Source organism: Anabrus simplex, chromosome 2 (genome assembly GCF_040414725.1).
Source record: "Anabrus simplex isolate iqAnaSimp1 chromosome 2, ASM4041472v1, whole genome shotgun sequence".
Lineage (NCBI taxonomy): Eukaryota > Metazoa > Arthropoda > Insecta > Orthoptera > Tettigoniidae > Anabrus > Anabrus simplex.
Genome location: NC_090266.1, coordinates 610,565,463 through 610,580,185, shown reverse-complemented (window position 1 = coordinate 610,580,185; position 14,723 = coordinate 610,565,463). Strand labels below are relative to the sequence as shown.

Below are 14,723 nucleotides of genomic sequence, written 5' to 3'. Positions count from 1 at the left end.
CTCTATAGAAGTAGGATATAAAGCTTTGCTTTACAACATAGGTGCAAGTTTCAACAACATACTCTTTTCTGGAGGAAATAAAACTTTCAGATCAGAAAATCTAGTTTGAACTGGTGTATATTCACACTTAGTGGTCTTGCCATCCTCAGTATTTGAAATACTATCGAATACAGGGAAAACTTTTCCACATTGGGCATAATAAATATTTCCTTACATTTGTTCAACTAATTGTTACGAATACATTTAAGAATGTGCACATTGTCGAACAGAAGAAAAATTGGCTTTGAAGGGCTAGCTGGATTTGGTATGCAGCCTTTGAGACTACCACCACACAAGAGTTCAAATATCTTTCTATTTACATTGTTGTTGTCAGAAATTAAACTAACAATATGAAAGCTAAGTTCATTCATTACATTCAGTACTTTTATTGTAAGGTTATATAATGTGTCAGCTTGCAGACCTTTTACAGGAAAAAGACCAATTACGTCATGTTTTGAGAATGCAAAGATGAAGACATGAAAAATTGCATATACACCTTTGTCTGCCAAACACAATACCATTCCTCGCTTATATGCTACTTTAGAATTAAGATACATTTCATGTAACACAACTGATACCACTTTATCATTATTCTTAAGAAATTTACATTTCTCTTTCAAAAGTGCTTATGTGAAGCTCCTACGCCTGGCCTAATGGGGCCAATTTTACCTAAGAATTGTATAAGGTAAACATGATGTGGCAAATTAAAAACATTTGTCTGACTTATGGACTGATATGCACCAGGAAATGAGTAGCACATTGTTGCAGCACTAATCAGGAGTTCTTGGGGGAATATCTGACATATTTCATTAGAGAGAGCTCCAACTGTTCGAGAGAGATTTTTATTTTAATACATTTTTCTGTATCAAAACTACTTAAATATATAGCCTGTTTAAGAAGTTTATTAGCAACATATCCTTTCATCAGTTTCAATTCGTTCATCATTAAAACTCTGAAGATGACTCACAAGATAGTCGAATTTTGACCATCTATTTCACTTTAGATCATCTTGGCCTTCTGACTCTAGTATCCACTGGAAGTTTTCTGGAGGCACTTACATAGTTTTGTAAAACGCTTTAACATTCAAACAACTGGTAGGTAACCTTAAAACTTGCTGTAAGTGATGGAATTTCGATAGATCGTTCATATTTTAATAAAAAGAACACAGTCTTCACTGACTTATGAAATGAACGGTTTTGTGTCTTTTTTTATAACTTCACTCCTAAAGTCATCAAAACTAGAAATCTTATCTTGTTCATACCAGTTGCTGAAATCTTGTTCATCTCTAATTAACAGGCGTTCTGAATGAGCCGCTTGGTCTTTCCTATCTTTAGGGGCCTTAACAGTGTGGTAGGAGAGTTGATTGGGAATAATATTGGGGTAGGCATCATCTCTGAGTTTCGGCTTCTTCCGGGAAACAATCAATAGTTCACCTCCAACTACAGGAAAAACGTCCTCTCTAATTATAAATGTATCTCCAAAATGTATAATACACACTAGTGAATTATCTGTCACTACAAAATTACCACGATGTATACATTTGATCCATGTCTCTCGTAGCACTTTATCCTTAGGGAATCTAAATGCTGAAGTGTCTGTAGCAGCGTAAATGGATTTGCATTCAGGCACACAGCACGAAGGACCCATTCTAATATGTCATACCACACTTGTTTTAAAACGTAGATAAACTAAATTTAAGCACAGAACTGTAATAACCAGACTTAATGCAGCTCGAGGCAAGAACTACACTAGTGTTTCGCACATGTTTACAACCAATCGTGGCGCCATTTTGACTAGTATCGATAGTTGTGTTAGGGTCTGTGTATTGTGGATGGTCTTGTCTTGATGGTTGTTTCCACAGCACATCGGAAAAATTGGGCACGCATGCGCAAAAGGCAGAGTTCCAGCTTTCTGACAAAAAGCTTAGACATTCTCGCTGAGCTGTGATCTGCACAGCACCTGGCGTGGAGCGCACGACTAGTTACCTGGTTGTGAGGGGAGCTGAATACTGTCTTATTCTTCGGCTGACGTCTTTTCCAATGCCCTGTATTTGATTGTAGATAATATTTTTAAAGTAATTTATTTTTCAAATAGACAATGTGCTGCAGCGCTTCAGCACATAAGGTACGGCCGCCCCTGCTTTTGACCTCAAATTGGCAGGTTCAATCCTAGCTCAGTCCGGTGGTATTTGAAGGTGCTCAAATACGTCAGCCTCCTGTCGATAGATTTAATTCTGTGGAACAATATTCCGGCACCTCGGCGTCTCTGAAAACCGTCAAGAATTAGTTAGTGGAATGTAAAGGCAATAACGTTATTATTATTATTATTATTATTATTATTATTATTATTATTATTATTATTATTATTATTATTATTATTATTATTATTATTATTATTATTATTTTACCAAGGTTATGAGCACTGATGTACGATTCATCCGCTTTCCACACGCATTCGTCAGTCTGGCAGTCTATTTAGTGTTTGTTAGTTTCTTAGTATGTAGTCAAATACTAAATTATTTTTAATTGTACCTATATTCACGTCGTACTTCTCTTTAATTCTAATACAGTGTGTTCCTTTGGTGAAAGTTTTATTGCATAGTACGGTATTCAGTCAAAATGTCTAAAAGCTGTTATTACGCACTTAAGTTGGTAAACTGTCAACTTTTACCTCTCTGCCGAAATTCGCTCAGAGGACATTAAAACTTACCATTTTATAGTTTTTTTTAAAGTTTTTACACCCGACCCGCTGACGGCTGTATCCCGCAAACCCGTGTAATTTTTGTTGTCTGTACATTTTTACGACCCACCCGCCACTTCTAATTCCCAATCGCCGCTACTGTATACTACCGATAGTCAACTAGCGAGAGAGTGGATTTGAGCCTGGGAAACGCTTCTGTAGAGCTTAGTAATAAATCGAAAATTGGTATGTTGGCCAGAATTTTTTTACAGTTAATCGCCATTTAATTTTATAAACAATTATACATAATTATGCGATTCGAAGTTTCCTTATCCCGAGAGATTGTACATATCAACAACGTAAGAACTGCCATGTTTTGCAAAAGTGTACATTGGGCGGGCGGGCAAGGCCGTTGGCTTCAAGCGATAGTCACAGAGAGAATTGTAGTGAGCAGCTCCCTTCGACATACATTGCTTACATTTAAGCACCTAGCAGTCAAGCTAATTTTCGCATAATCATGTAACATGAAATATCGGTTCTGAAACATATTATTTTAATATGCTGGCATAGGTTATAAGTTTGTAGCTTATGCAGGAGCGAAATTAAACAGAACACCTAGTGCCATAAGAAATACATTGGTTACATTTAAGCCTCTAGCAGTCGAACAAATTATCGGATACACATGTAACTTGAAATTTCGGTTCGGAAATATACTATTTGAATCTGTTGGCATGGGTTATAAGCATGTAGCTCATGCGGAAAGTGAAATAAACAGTTCGTGTAGCGCTATACGGAATACATTGCTTGCATTTAAGCCCCTAGCAGTCGAACAAATTATCGCATAAACATGTAACATGAAATGTCGGTTCGGAAACATATTATTTCAGTCTGATGGCATAGGTTGTAAGCTTGTAGCTCATGCAGGAGCCTTCTATCGCGGAGCTAAAATCTGTTACATTTGTACAACGTAGATTTTGGCATGGTATGGGCTCTTACCTACTGACGATGTTCCCATTTACATTACAATCAAGAAATGGGACGGGCGCCTTCGGGAATCTGAAAGCTTGCTATCAATGCAGGGCCACCACGCTAAGCATAGATTTCCAGAGGTTACTGTCGAATTAATCCGCGAGTTTTTCAAGCGGAGCCCCCGTAATTCAATGCGACAAGCAAGTAGGCAGTTACATTTACCTCGTTCGACAATACATGATGTCGTCCATAATGGGTTCCGCCTACGGGCGTAGAAAGTGCGGCTTCGTCGCAAAATCAAACCTCAGGTCCTGTCGCGACGGAAGGCATTCGCGGAGACTATTCTGACAAAAATGGATGTGAATGAGGCATTCTTCGATTCGGTTCTGTTTATCGCACGAGGCTACATTCCGTACTTCCAACACGGTAAACAAGCACAATTGCTGCATATTGGGAACTGACCACCCCCCCCCCTGCACGTGGTGATAGAGTACGAACGGGACTCTCCGAAAGTGAATGCGTAATGTGAATATTTTAAGGACAGGGTTGTAGGCCCATTCTTCTTCGCGGATCCTACAGTTAATGGAACACGTTACGTAGATATGTTGGAGCTGAATGTTGTGCCACAACTTCCTCGTGACGTGATCTTTCAGAAAGATGGTGTACTATTTCATTGTGCGGTACTTGTGAGGGACATCTTTAATCGTGAGTTCCCAGATCGCTGGATTGGGAGTGGTAATCCATCAATAGCTTATCCCTGGGCCTCTCAAAGGCCCAAAATCTCACGCGTGCAAACTGAGGCGCAGAGTTCCTGTGCACAGTGCGTCGGTCCCACTCGGCTTGGCTCGGACCAACGCTTCGCATCTGGGCTACTCGGCTAGGCTCGGCTCAACTCGGCTGGGACCAGCGCTTCTTCTCTGGCCTACTCGGCTAAGCTCGGCTCAACTCGACTCGGCTTTGGAGCGCTACGGAGCAAGTGAGGAAGAGGGAGGCAGGCGGAGCGAACGATACAGGCGTGGGGAAAGAGAGAGAGACTGCGCTACTGCTCCAAATCGCAGAGTGGGGGTCTAACTCTGGTCAACCAAGTGAAGTCATCTTTTGCACCGGCACAGTGCAATGCACTGTTGCATGCACCCTGAGAGGCCTGCCACTTAGCCCCCTAGAAGCCCCGACATTACGCCACTTTAATTTTTCTGTGGGGATTTGTCGAGAATCAATTGTACCAGACGCCAGTTCGTAATCATCAGATCTGCGCCATGGCATTCGTGCAGCATTCGCAAATGTTACGCCTTCAATACTGCAGGACACTTGGGGAGAAGTGGAATACAGGTTAGATGTCTGTCGCACTACTAATGGCGCGCATATCGAGGTGTATTAGGTGTATAAAACACATGTTGGGTTATCCTGTTTGTAGAAACAAACCGCCAATATATACCTCAACTAGTTCTCAAGTTATTAAATTTTATATTATTATACCTTTAACCCGGACACCCCGTACACTACACTTTTAATGTTCTGGGACGGAACAAGCAAGTTTTACAGCTTCCAGTGCATTCGAGTAACCTCGTGTCCATTCGGGCTGGTTGCCACCTGTAAGAATCTCAGTCCACGCCTCAAGCATTGCCAGACAGAAGCAAGAGAAAGAACCCAAAGCAAAAACATAATTCAATTTTGTATAGCGATGAGTACGCAAATTATACCTTATTTCGTTTTTGAAACATGCAAAATTAAATATATTGCCAGTTGGAAGCAACGTGTTCCGCCTGCGTCATGGAGGAACCGCCACTGTTTAACGTGCATTAGAATTTAGAATTTATCAGCTCTCGTATTCTCCGGCGGGTAGAAATCTGCAGCTTGCTGGCCAAGGCCTCAGAGTCACCTTAGCCGCGGTTAACTGGATGACCCTGTATTAGTGTTCATGACAGGCACTGCTCTAACCCATTGAAGTATTGTGAGCTCTTCCCCTGATTTACATTCCCTTTTGACTCTAAATAGACTTGTTCCATTTCTGATCGTGTACGGAAAATTGCCTTATATCCACTGCCACTTCCACTTTCCCAGTCGTAATATATTATTTCGAAGAATTGTTTAGTTACAGTATCAAACATTCGTACTTTAAGAATAATCCTGATAAGCAGTTTATATGAACGTTTCGCACTGTCAGCCACAACCTATCCATTTTTTTGTCGAATCATTGTTTTCGGAGAGTTTGCTGCTAGGGAATAATTTCGAATATTGACTAAGTATTCTTTATTTATTAATTTTCCTCCAGATCTACGGTATTTACTACCATTATTGACCCGTTAATGGAGAAAACTAATAATACCTAACCTAGACAAGCTCTTATACATACAAACACACACACAAATAAATTCTCATAAAATACTCGGCATCTGCTGACAAATGGCCCGCGGACACCTCCCTCCCGGAGAACCGATAGCCATGTTAGTACAGCAATTAAGTAAACAAATGACAAAAAGGCAAAATTAAAATGGCAAAATTAGATCAAATAAGGCAAACAAAAATGTAATGCGCAACTGATAAAGGTAACATTAAATTGGCAAAATTTAAATGGCAAATTTAAACTGAAATAAGGCAAACTAAAATCAAATGAGCAACTGAAGCTGATCTACTGAACAGCCAGTGATAATAGTGGTCTTCTCTCGCAGCGACCACCGCCCGGCAAGACCGGAGACCGCAAGGTTGCTCGCAGTAACAGGATGGGACCACCAGGCAATGCTCACCGCGTGCATGAATCTGGTGCTGTCCAGACTTACAGTGCTTGCCAGGACTCGCGAAGAAGTTCACGCGACTATGGGTATTATGGACTAATGGGATATTTGAAATAGCTCCTCCCTGCAGTGCAAACCGCTGATTGGAGGTTGGTGCTAACCAGTTAAGTTGGAAAAGTTACGCACCTCCTGGGGTTATGCAACAGAAACCATGTCCCAGATTTGTTTGCCTGAGTAAGCCAGTCTGGCAATACAGTGTCCCTCCTAGCGAACCCTGGCAAGATCAAGTTTACCGCTGAGTGCGCTGACTTTTCTTTTTACACAGGGCAGTCCTCTACCATTTAAATTACTTACTGTCTTCACTACACTTACTCAGTCTGAGCTGTCCTATCTATTTTACCATACATGCACTGTACTACTTAGGGCTCCAGCTTCATACTCAATTGCGCAATAAGAAAGCAATCCAACGTTTCCAAAACTTCAACTAAATACTCTGCGAAACAATATTACTCAAAATTAACCCCCACACTGAAGATTAAATTTACTATACAGACATATACCAACTTAACTATAAACATACCTCCGAGACCCACTTCACCATTACGTTCACTCTACAAACATCTACCACTATGTGCCATCAACACCATCTCATTCACCACCTCCCTCTAACCATAAACATACCACCATTGAATCCAATAAACAAACACATCCACCCTGTACCAACAACCCCACCTCATTCTCAACCTCTTTCTTTCCATTACCATGTAATATTTCGCAATCGTATATACACAGGACACTAGACATTTCACATTCACTTACCTCTACACTTTTCTCCACCCACATCTACCTAATACCACACTTACCGTAACAGTCCTATTACACCACCCCCAAACTCTACATTAAATTACAATTAAACGACTTCTTCACTCTTAGCTTACCGGTACTTACAAATAATGAACATTCAAGACACTGGACATTTCACATACAATTACCTCTTACCAGACATATACCCTTCAAAATCACGATCAAATCTCTATTCACTCTAATACCGTCCTCGTATATCCATTGTAACTGCTATAAAAATTGACCACTCATATTGCAACCAAATACAGCTTGCTGATTTCAACTTACTACAAATTAATTACACCTTACACAACTAACATAAAGACACCACTCTCACTCCTTTTGTTGCCACCCTGCCTTCTGCGACTATTATGTTACTTCCTTCTAAATTGATTAGCTTATTTGAGTTTTGTTACAATTCTCTTCATTTCTCCTTATTCCCCACATATCCCTTAAGATTCTACTCCTCCCTCCGTTCATATACAGCTCTAATCTCTTCATGGTTGCCTCTGACCATTCCTTTTTTCTTTGTGCCTCCGTTTCTTCACTGCATCCACTCTGCTGACTTTCCTTGTCTCTAGCTGTGTCCATATCTGTATCCCTAGACCTTCCTTTTCTCGCCCCATTATCCACTACTCCTTCCTTATCACTGTTTATGAACACGCTTTCACTTATCACCTCTCCTTGCCGTTCTTCGCTCAGCTTACTGCTTCTCTTGGTATTTTCCTTACTGCCTTCCTCGTCTTCTCCAATATTACTGTCTATAACTTGTCTATCTTCCCCACTAATCACTATACTCCTCTCCTTACTTCTTCTTTGTTTATCTTCTCTTCTAGGTCCGTCAATTTATTCACGGTCCAAATTCTACTCCAGCTGCAGTTTGTCACTACTAGTTCCTGTCACCTGATAATTGCTCTCAATCCTTGGTGTCTAGCTCCTATCATATGTTTCTTGAGAATTTTTGCATTCCTGATCTCTGCGCTCCCCACGTCCGTCTTAATCCATATTTTCTCTCTCTGGATGTTGCCCGCATTTCCAATCACAATATCGGCCATCAACGTGGAAAGCAGTTCAACTTTAATGGGCCTGTTACCTCTAACTGTCAGTATCTCTGCACATCGTCTATGTCAACTTCGCTAAAACTGATTTTCATTTTCCCCTGAATTAAGTCCACCACTTTATAAATTGTGAGCACCTTGTCCTCCCTCTTCTTCTCAGGCACACCATATATAAATAGGCAATTATTCCTGTGATTTTGAATACTGGCCTTTTCTCGCTTTTGCTTTGAGTTTCAGCGTTTCCTCTTCTAATCGTCCTATTTTCTCCCTTAATGCTGCAACTTCTTCGTCATTTTTCCTCACTTGGGATGTTGTGTCGTCTTCCCTTTCTCGGAACTATTTCTTTATTTTGTCGAACTCCCTCGTTTGCTCTTGTATCGTATTTTTGAGTTGCTCGAAGGGGCAGACTTCTTCAACCACCTGTTTTACTACCCTTGTGATTGCTTCCAAGTCTTTCCAACTCATGTTTCTACTGGAAGTCGTACCGGGGTTCAGTTCAACTCCCCCAATCCATAGCAATACTATAATCACCGCCGCTGTCAGTATCAACTCTCATTTCATTCCCATTTCCATCTACACCCTCATGGTTTCACTTCTTCTTTCTTCTTTCTTCCCTGCCATCTTCCTATGTTCGCCCTGTATTGCTCCACACCAATCATTATCTATAAATTCTTCACTTCTTTCCTGCACTTTACTCCTGCGCTTCCCTCTCGCTCTACTGGGACCCACCACTCAACACGTCCACGCTCGTCAGGGGCTTAGGCTTTACTGAGTATTGATTAAGTATCACGCACTATATTCCGAATTTTCGTTCTTAATTTATAACTGCCATAGCGTGCTACCGTAATGCATTCTCATGAAAGAGCTGGATATTGGTACTCGTAATAATGACCTGATTAATATTTGCACTGTATTACTGTTTTCAATTAATAATGAATCTTATTCTCTTGGAATTTAGCAAACGAAATCTTTCTTCCTAAATTATGCACGGTAGGACATATGCTATAACAAAATATTTCTGTGTATTGGTAAACTCAAACTGTGTTACATTTATTTTTTTACAATTTGCTTTACGTCGCAACGACACAGATAAGTCTTATGGAGACGATGGGATAGGAAAGGCCTAGGAGTGGGAAGGAAGCGAGCGTGGCCTTAATTAAAGTACAGACCCAGCATTTGCTTGGTGTGAAATTGGGAAACCAGGGAAAACCATCTCCAGGGCTGCTGACAGTGGGGTTCAAACCCACTATATCCCGGATACAAGCTCACAGCTACGTGGCCCTAACCGCATGGCCAACTCGCCCGGTGTGTTACATTTATCATTTCATGTAGAAAAATTATTTCATATTTCTTTGTCAGCTTCGATATTTCAGACGAAGTGAATTTTGAGTAGTAGAAGGCATATATTGAGAACTTTCCACAAAGTGTTACTAAAATACCGGCATCTACTGTATAGCAACAGTGACATGTTACAAATATCTTTTTTCAGATTACGGACCACGTTCTGGGCCACAAGTGGGCTATATCCACAACAGTTTATAATATCTTTCTCGAAAAATAGTTCTATAAGTTCCGTTGAGATACGAAGCTATTTTGGTGAGTATGCTTATATAGGTAAGCCTCACGAGATTGCTTTTAATTTTATCAGTCATATATTTTTCTTGTAACATATTTCTCATCAATATGGGGAGGGTTGTGGGGTGTTACGACAGTGGAACATGTGTATTTTTTATATTTCTGTGTGCATGTTTGTTTGCTATTCTGCTATTGTTCTTTAATATAGACGACGGAATTGTCGTTGATTTTATTCTACTCTTCATGTTGTTCAGATGTAATACTACATCTTAATGCAGCTGGGTCAGCTTGTCTCTGTTGAATCCCATTTCCAGTAGCGGCGATTAGGAATTAGAAGTGGGGTGCGGGGACAAACATTGATAGACGACAAAATGTACCCAGGTTTGAGGTACATAGTGGCGGGGAGGGGGATAAAACAAACATGAGAAAAATAAAGCTACAAAATGGTATTTTTATTGCTCTCTGAGGGAATTTTGAGGTGTAAAGGTTCACAGTCTAACAACTTAAGTGCGCTAATATTTCGTAATAGTTTCTTGAGATTTTTATTCAATGCTATACAATAAATCTTTCAATTTTTTGCAATTTGCTGTACGTCGCACCGACACAGATAGGTGTTATGGTGACGATGGAATAGGAAAGGCCTAGAAGTGGGAAGGAAGCGGCCGTGGCCTTAATTAAGGTACAGCCCCAGCATTTGCCTGTAGTATAAATGGGATACCATGGAAAATCATCTTCAGGCCTGCCGACAGTGGGGCTCGAACCCACTATCTCCTGGATGCAAGATCACAGCTGTGAGCCCCTAACCGCACGGCCAACTCGCCCGGTATAATTCTTTTGCCTAAGGAACAAATATTACACATGTATTACAATTAAATAGAAGTACGGCTTGATAATACAATTTAGAATAATTTAGTATTTGACTATGCAATAACAAAGAAACAGACACTAGGTACAATTGCACTGACATATTAAGTAAGTGAGGCTACCAAACTGATGAATGTGCACGGTAAGCGGATGTCCTGTGTCCTAGACCTTGGCGAAAACATACCCCTGTTACCTTTCCTCACAGCACATGCTACTCGCCTCGGCGCGAGTCCCTACTACTTGCTGTTGCGCTCTACGAATCAGTTAGTCGCGACGAACGACATTTTGTGCACTTTTCCGCTAAGTATCTTTACTAATAATTTAATAAGGAAAAATTACCTGATAAAACATCAGGGCTTGTAAAAAATGCCTTTTAAAAACCATTCTTGTCCGCCTCTGTGGTGGAGTGGTTAATGTGATTAGCTGCCACCCCCGGAGGGTTACTCATAGTCATAGATGTTACTCATAGTCTTAAAAAGTGGAAGTATAGGCAATGCACATCTCTTCTCCGTAGGAATCTCTCGGAAACCTCTTAGGATTTGTCTGTCACGGGGCTTAAAACGTTTACACAAGTGTCTTATTTCTGTTTTCCCGTAAGTTTTCTGGCCAATTGTACACTCTCACATTTGTAGAAGTTCACAGCATCAATATGAGTCCCTTTATATCTTACTCCGTTTTAGAGAGCTATATGGTTGCTAATCTTACTACCTGCATTTCATTTAGCTTACTACTGAGCATAGAAGCCACAACGCACTCCTTTTACATATCACAGCCCTCTTCTTCTTCTTTTCTCTCTTCCTGTTCTAGCTGGAGCTATTACAATACTACTCACAATAACTGTGCTTTCGCTTCCGAGTCTTTGCTGTAGTATGGTCCACGCTTTTGCATTTCTTTTCAAAATAAATTGTAGAATAAATTGCGACGTCATGTGTTTGCAAGTCAACACTAACTTCTACTAACTTATGAACTGCATCCCACATGAATGCCAAGTATAATACAAAGTTAACATTAATAATGCATTTAAGGGGTCCTCTATGCATGATTTGTTAGGTTTTGTCTCTTTCGGGATGATCTTTGAAACGATAGAAATGGGCCATTAAAACTTCAAAATTTTTCGAGACAGCTCTGAACCGGGAAACAAGCCACCGTGTATCCAAAATCGTCCCAAACTTTAACATTACAGTTTCAAGTTCTTCTGCATGAGCTTTTAATTCCCTGGCATTTGTTGATGACTGATGGTAAACTGTGTACAGCTTGTCATGGAAAGATTTGAAGTGGTTTACATTTGAGGGGAAATATTTACACACCATCAGCCATGGAAAGCTCTAGCCTGTGACTGGCACAGTGCCAGAAAAATACATTTGGAATATGTTGCTTAATGTAATTACACCCTTCTTTTCTCGTAGCATTACTACAGCCACATCAATTGCCACTGCAAGACGATTCTGTTTCAAAAACTCATCATTGCATCCCAGCGTTCTCAAGTATGTCATCACTGAATTAAATATGCCTTCACCAGTGAAATCTTGTTATTCAATAATGCCCAAAAATGTTTGGCTCATTCATATTTCCAAGAGCTGTTCTCAGGTATTTTATCAGTGATGAAAGCTGACTCACTGTGGTACTTATTTTATAAGGACGGCGATTTTACTTTCCCCACTCACTATCACTTTTTCTATCTTTTTCCCATATCTATTACAATATGGGAAGCAGTATTTATACATGCGTTAGTTAAATGAAGAATGCGCCTCATATCTATACCATTCAACTCCTGCAAGTCTATTTCAGTTTCAAAATAGTGGAAGGCTTCATTCTTTTTAAATAATTTATATGTTGTTTTCAAAACGTTGGCAGTTGCTCCCTTTTCTTTTTCAAAAGCCTTAGTGCATGCAGTTTCCAAAGTGTTCAGTTTTGCGGGTTTTTTTTCATATTTTAACTACAGCCTGATGAGCTGATCTTTCTGTATGTACAAAGACACTGCCGGAAAAAAGATAGTACACCTGAAAAGATGACATCAATTTTGATCCGCTGACGGCAGATGCCACCTGGGTGTAGTAGATGTACTGATGATGGTTTCAACGTCGTCCACCAACAGATAGTGTAGTGACATAGCTACCAGGAGGCCATCTTCGTGTACCCTTTAATAGGGAATGTTTACAGCCATAAGGCTCAGTGTGCTGTAAATGTGTGAAGCAAACAGGCGCCATGCCACGGAGACGCACTCGTGCTTCCTACAGCCAACTGAGCGAGCTTGACAGGGGTCAAATTGTGGCCTTCCGAGTGGCGGGATGGTCCTTTCGGAGAATTGCCACACAAGTTGGGCGTGCTACGTCAGCTGTGCAACGCTGCTGGATTCAATGGTCACGTGAACATTCTCACACCCTCAGACGAGGTTCTGGACGTCCATGCAGCACAGACGTCCGCCATGATCGTCGTATTGTAAGGGCAGCAGTGGCGGATCGTACAGCTACCACAGCACAGATAAGAGGATCTGTGAGCCCAGAAGTATCAACACGAATTGTTTCCTACCGGTTACTAGCAGTGGGACTACGGGCACGCACACCTCTAGCCCGTCTTCCACTCACGTCACAGCATCGACGTGCACGGCTCGACTGGTGCCGTCAGAGGATCCCTTAGAATATGGAATGGCGGGCCGTGGTCTTCAGCAATGAAAGCAGATTCTGCCTGCACGCAAGTGATGGTCGTTCGCGCGTATGACGTAGACCTGGTTAACGCTGTCCCGTACAGTGCATTCGTCCAAGACACACTGGCCCCACCCCAGGCCTTATGGCCTGGGGTGCGATAAGCTACAACTCTCGTTCACCTTTGGTGTTTGTGGAGGGAACACTGACTAGCGCTCGGTACGTGCAAAATGTTGTATGACCCGTTGTTTTGCCATTCTTGCAACAGGAAGGTTGTGTTGTTCTAACAGGATAATGCTCGCCCATGCACTGCGCGTGAAACTCAACGTGCTCTGCAAGATGTGCAGCAACTTCCCTGGTTAGCTTGATCTCCGGGCTTGTCTCCCATCGAGCACGTGTGGGATATGATGGGACGGCAACTGACACGTGTGACTCGTCAACCCACAACTCTTGCAGAACTACGTGAATAGGTCGATCAGGCGTGGAATAATGTATCCCAAGAAAGTATTCGCCACCTGTATGATCGAATGGATGCCAGAATCAGCGCCTGCATTGCCGCCCGTGGAGGATACACCACGTACTAATATGGATGTTTCAGCATGGATCGACATCTGGTACCTCAGTACATCTTGAGCTATTAATCTCCAAATGTAATCATTTCATGTAATCCATATGCACTGTTTCAACAATAAACCTTCAGTGAATTGGAAAACTCTTAAGATGGTGTACTGATTTTTCCGGCAGTGTATTTTGCTACGGAGAGAAAGCATTTGCTGAGATTTATTTTCAGTTTGACCAGTTGCACAAATAGAAACTGAAACGCACTACTGTGAGATGTTAATCCCTCGTGACGTGCTATCAGTTCTTAAATCACCCTAGTTTTTCGCTACCAGCCACTCATACTTATTGCATAATTCCTGCTTTATGTCCAAATCCCAAAATTTTTAAATTTCCTTAGTCCCACCGTAAAACGCGGTTGTTAATCCATTGTTGTGATTTCCTACTTTATCACTACACGACACTGTTGGCGTTTCCTTGTCATTGTCTTCACTTGTGCCATTCCCTTTTACCCTTCACCTTTTAGAGTACCTGAGGAGATGTAAAATAACACATTATATTCTTCTTCTTGAAAACTAACCACACACCCAAGCATAAAATAATATCACTGGCTACCAAACACCACGTGCGTATAGAAGTACTATTAAGGAATGCAGGAATTCTTTTTCAACTATTGTTCTACATAATTGCTTCGACCATCATATCGCTTCTGTTCAGGAATTCAGCTTCCCAACACTACTTAACGCCGTCTTTAAAGCTACGTC

The 14,723-nt window shown here is 41.1% G+C and overlaps 1 protein-coding gene across 2 annotated transcripts in view; it reads left to right on the top strand.

The window, feature by feature from the left end:
* Positions 1 to 14,723, top strand: part of LOC136862953 (intraflagellar transport protein 25 homolog) — a 75,067-nt gene that overhangs the window by 19,038 nt on the left and 41,306 nt on the right. Inside the window, exon 2 of one of the 2 annotated variants that reach the window (XM_067139246.2) lies at positions 9,810 to 9,916. The exons of the other annotated variant lie outside the window; for it this stretch is intronic. Coding sequence (XP_066995347.1) covers positions 9,810 to 9,916 — 107 coding nt within the window. The remainder of the gene's footprint in view (positions 1 to 9,809; positions 9,917 to 14,723) is intronic. 2 annotated transcript variants of the gene reach the window in all.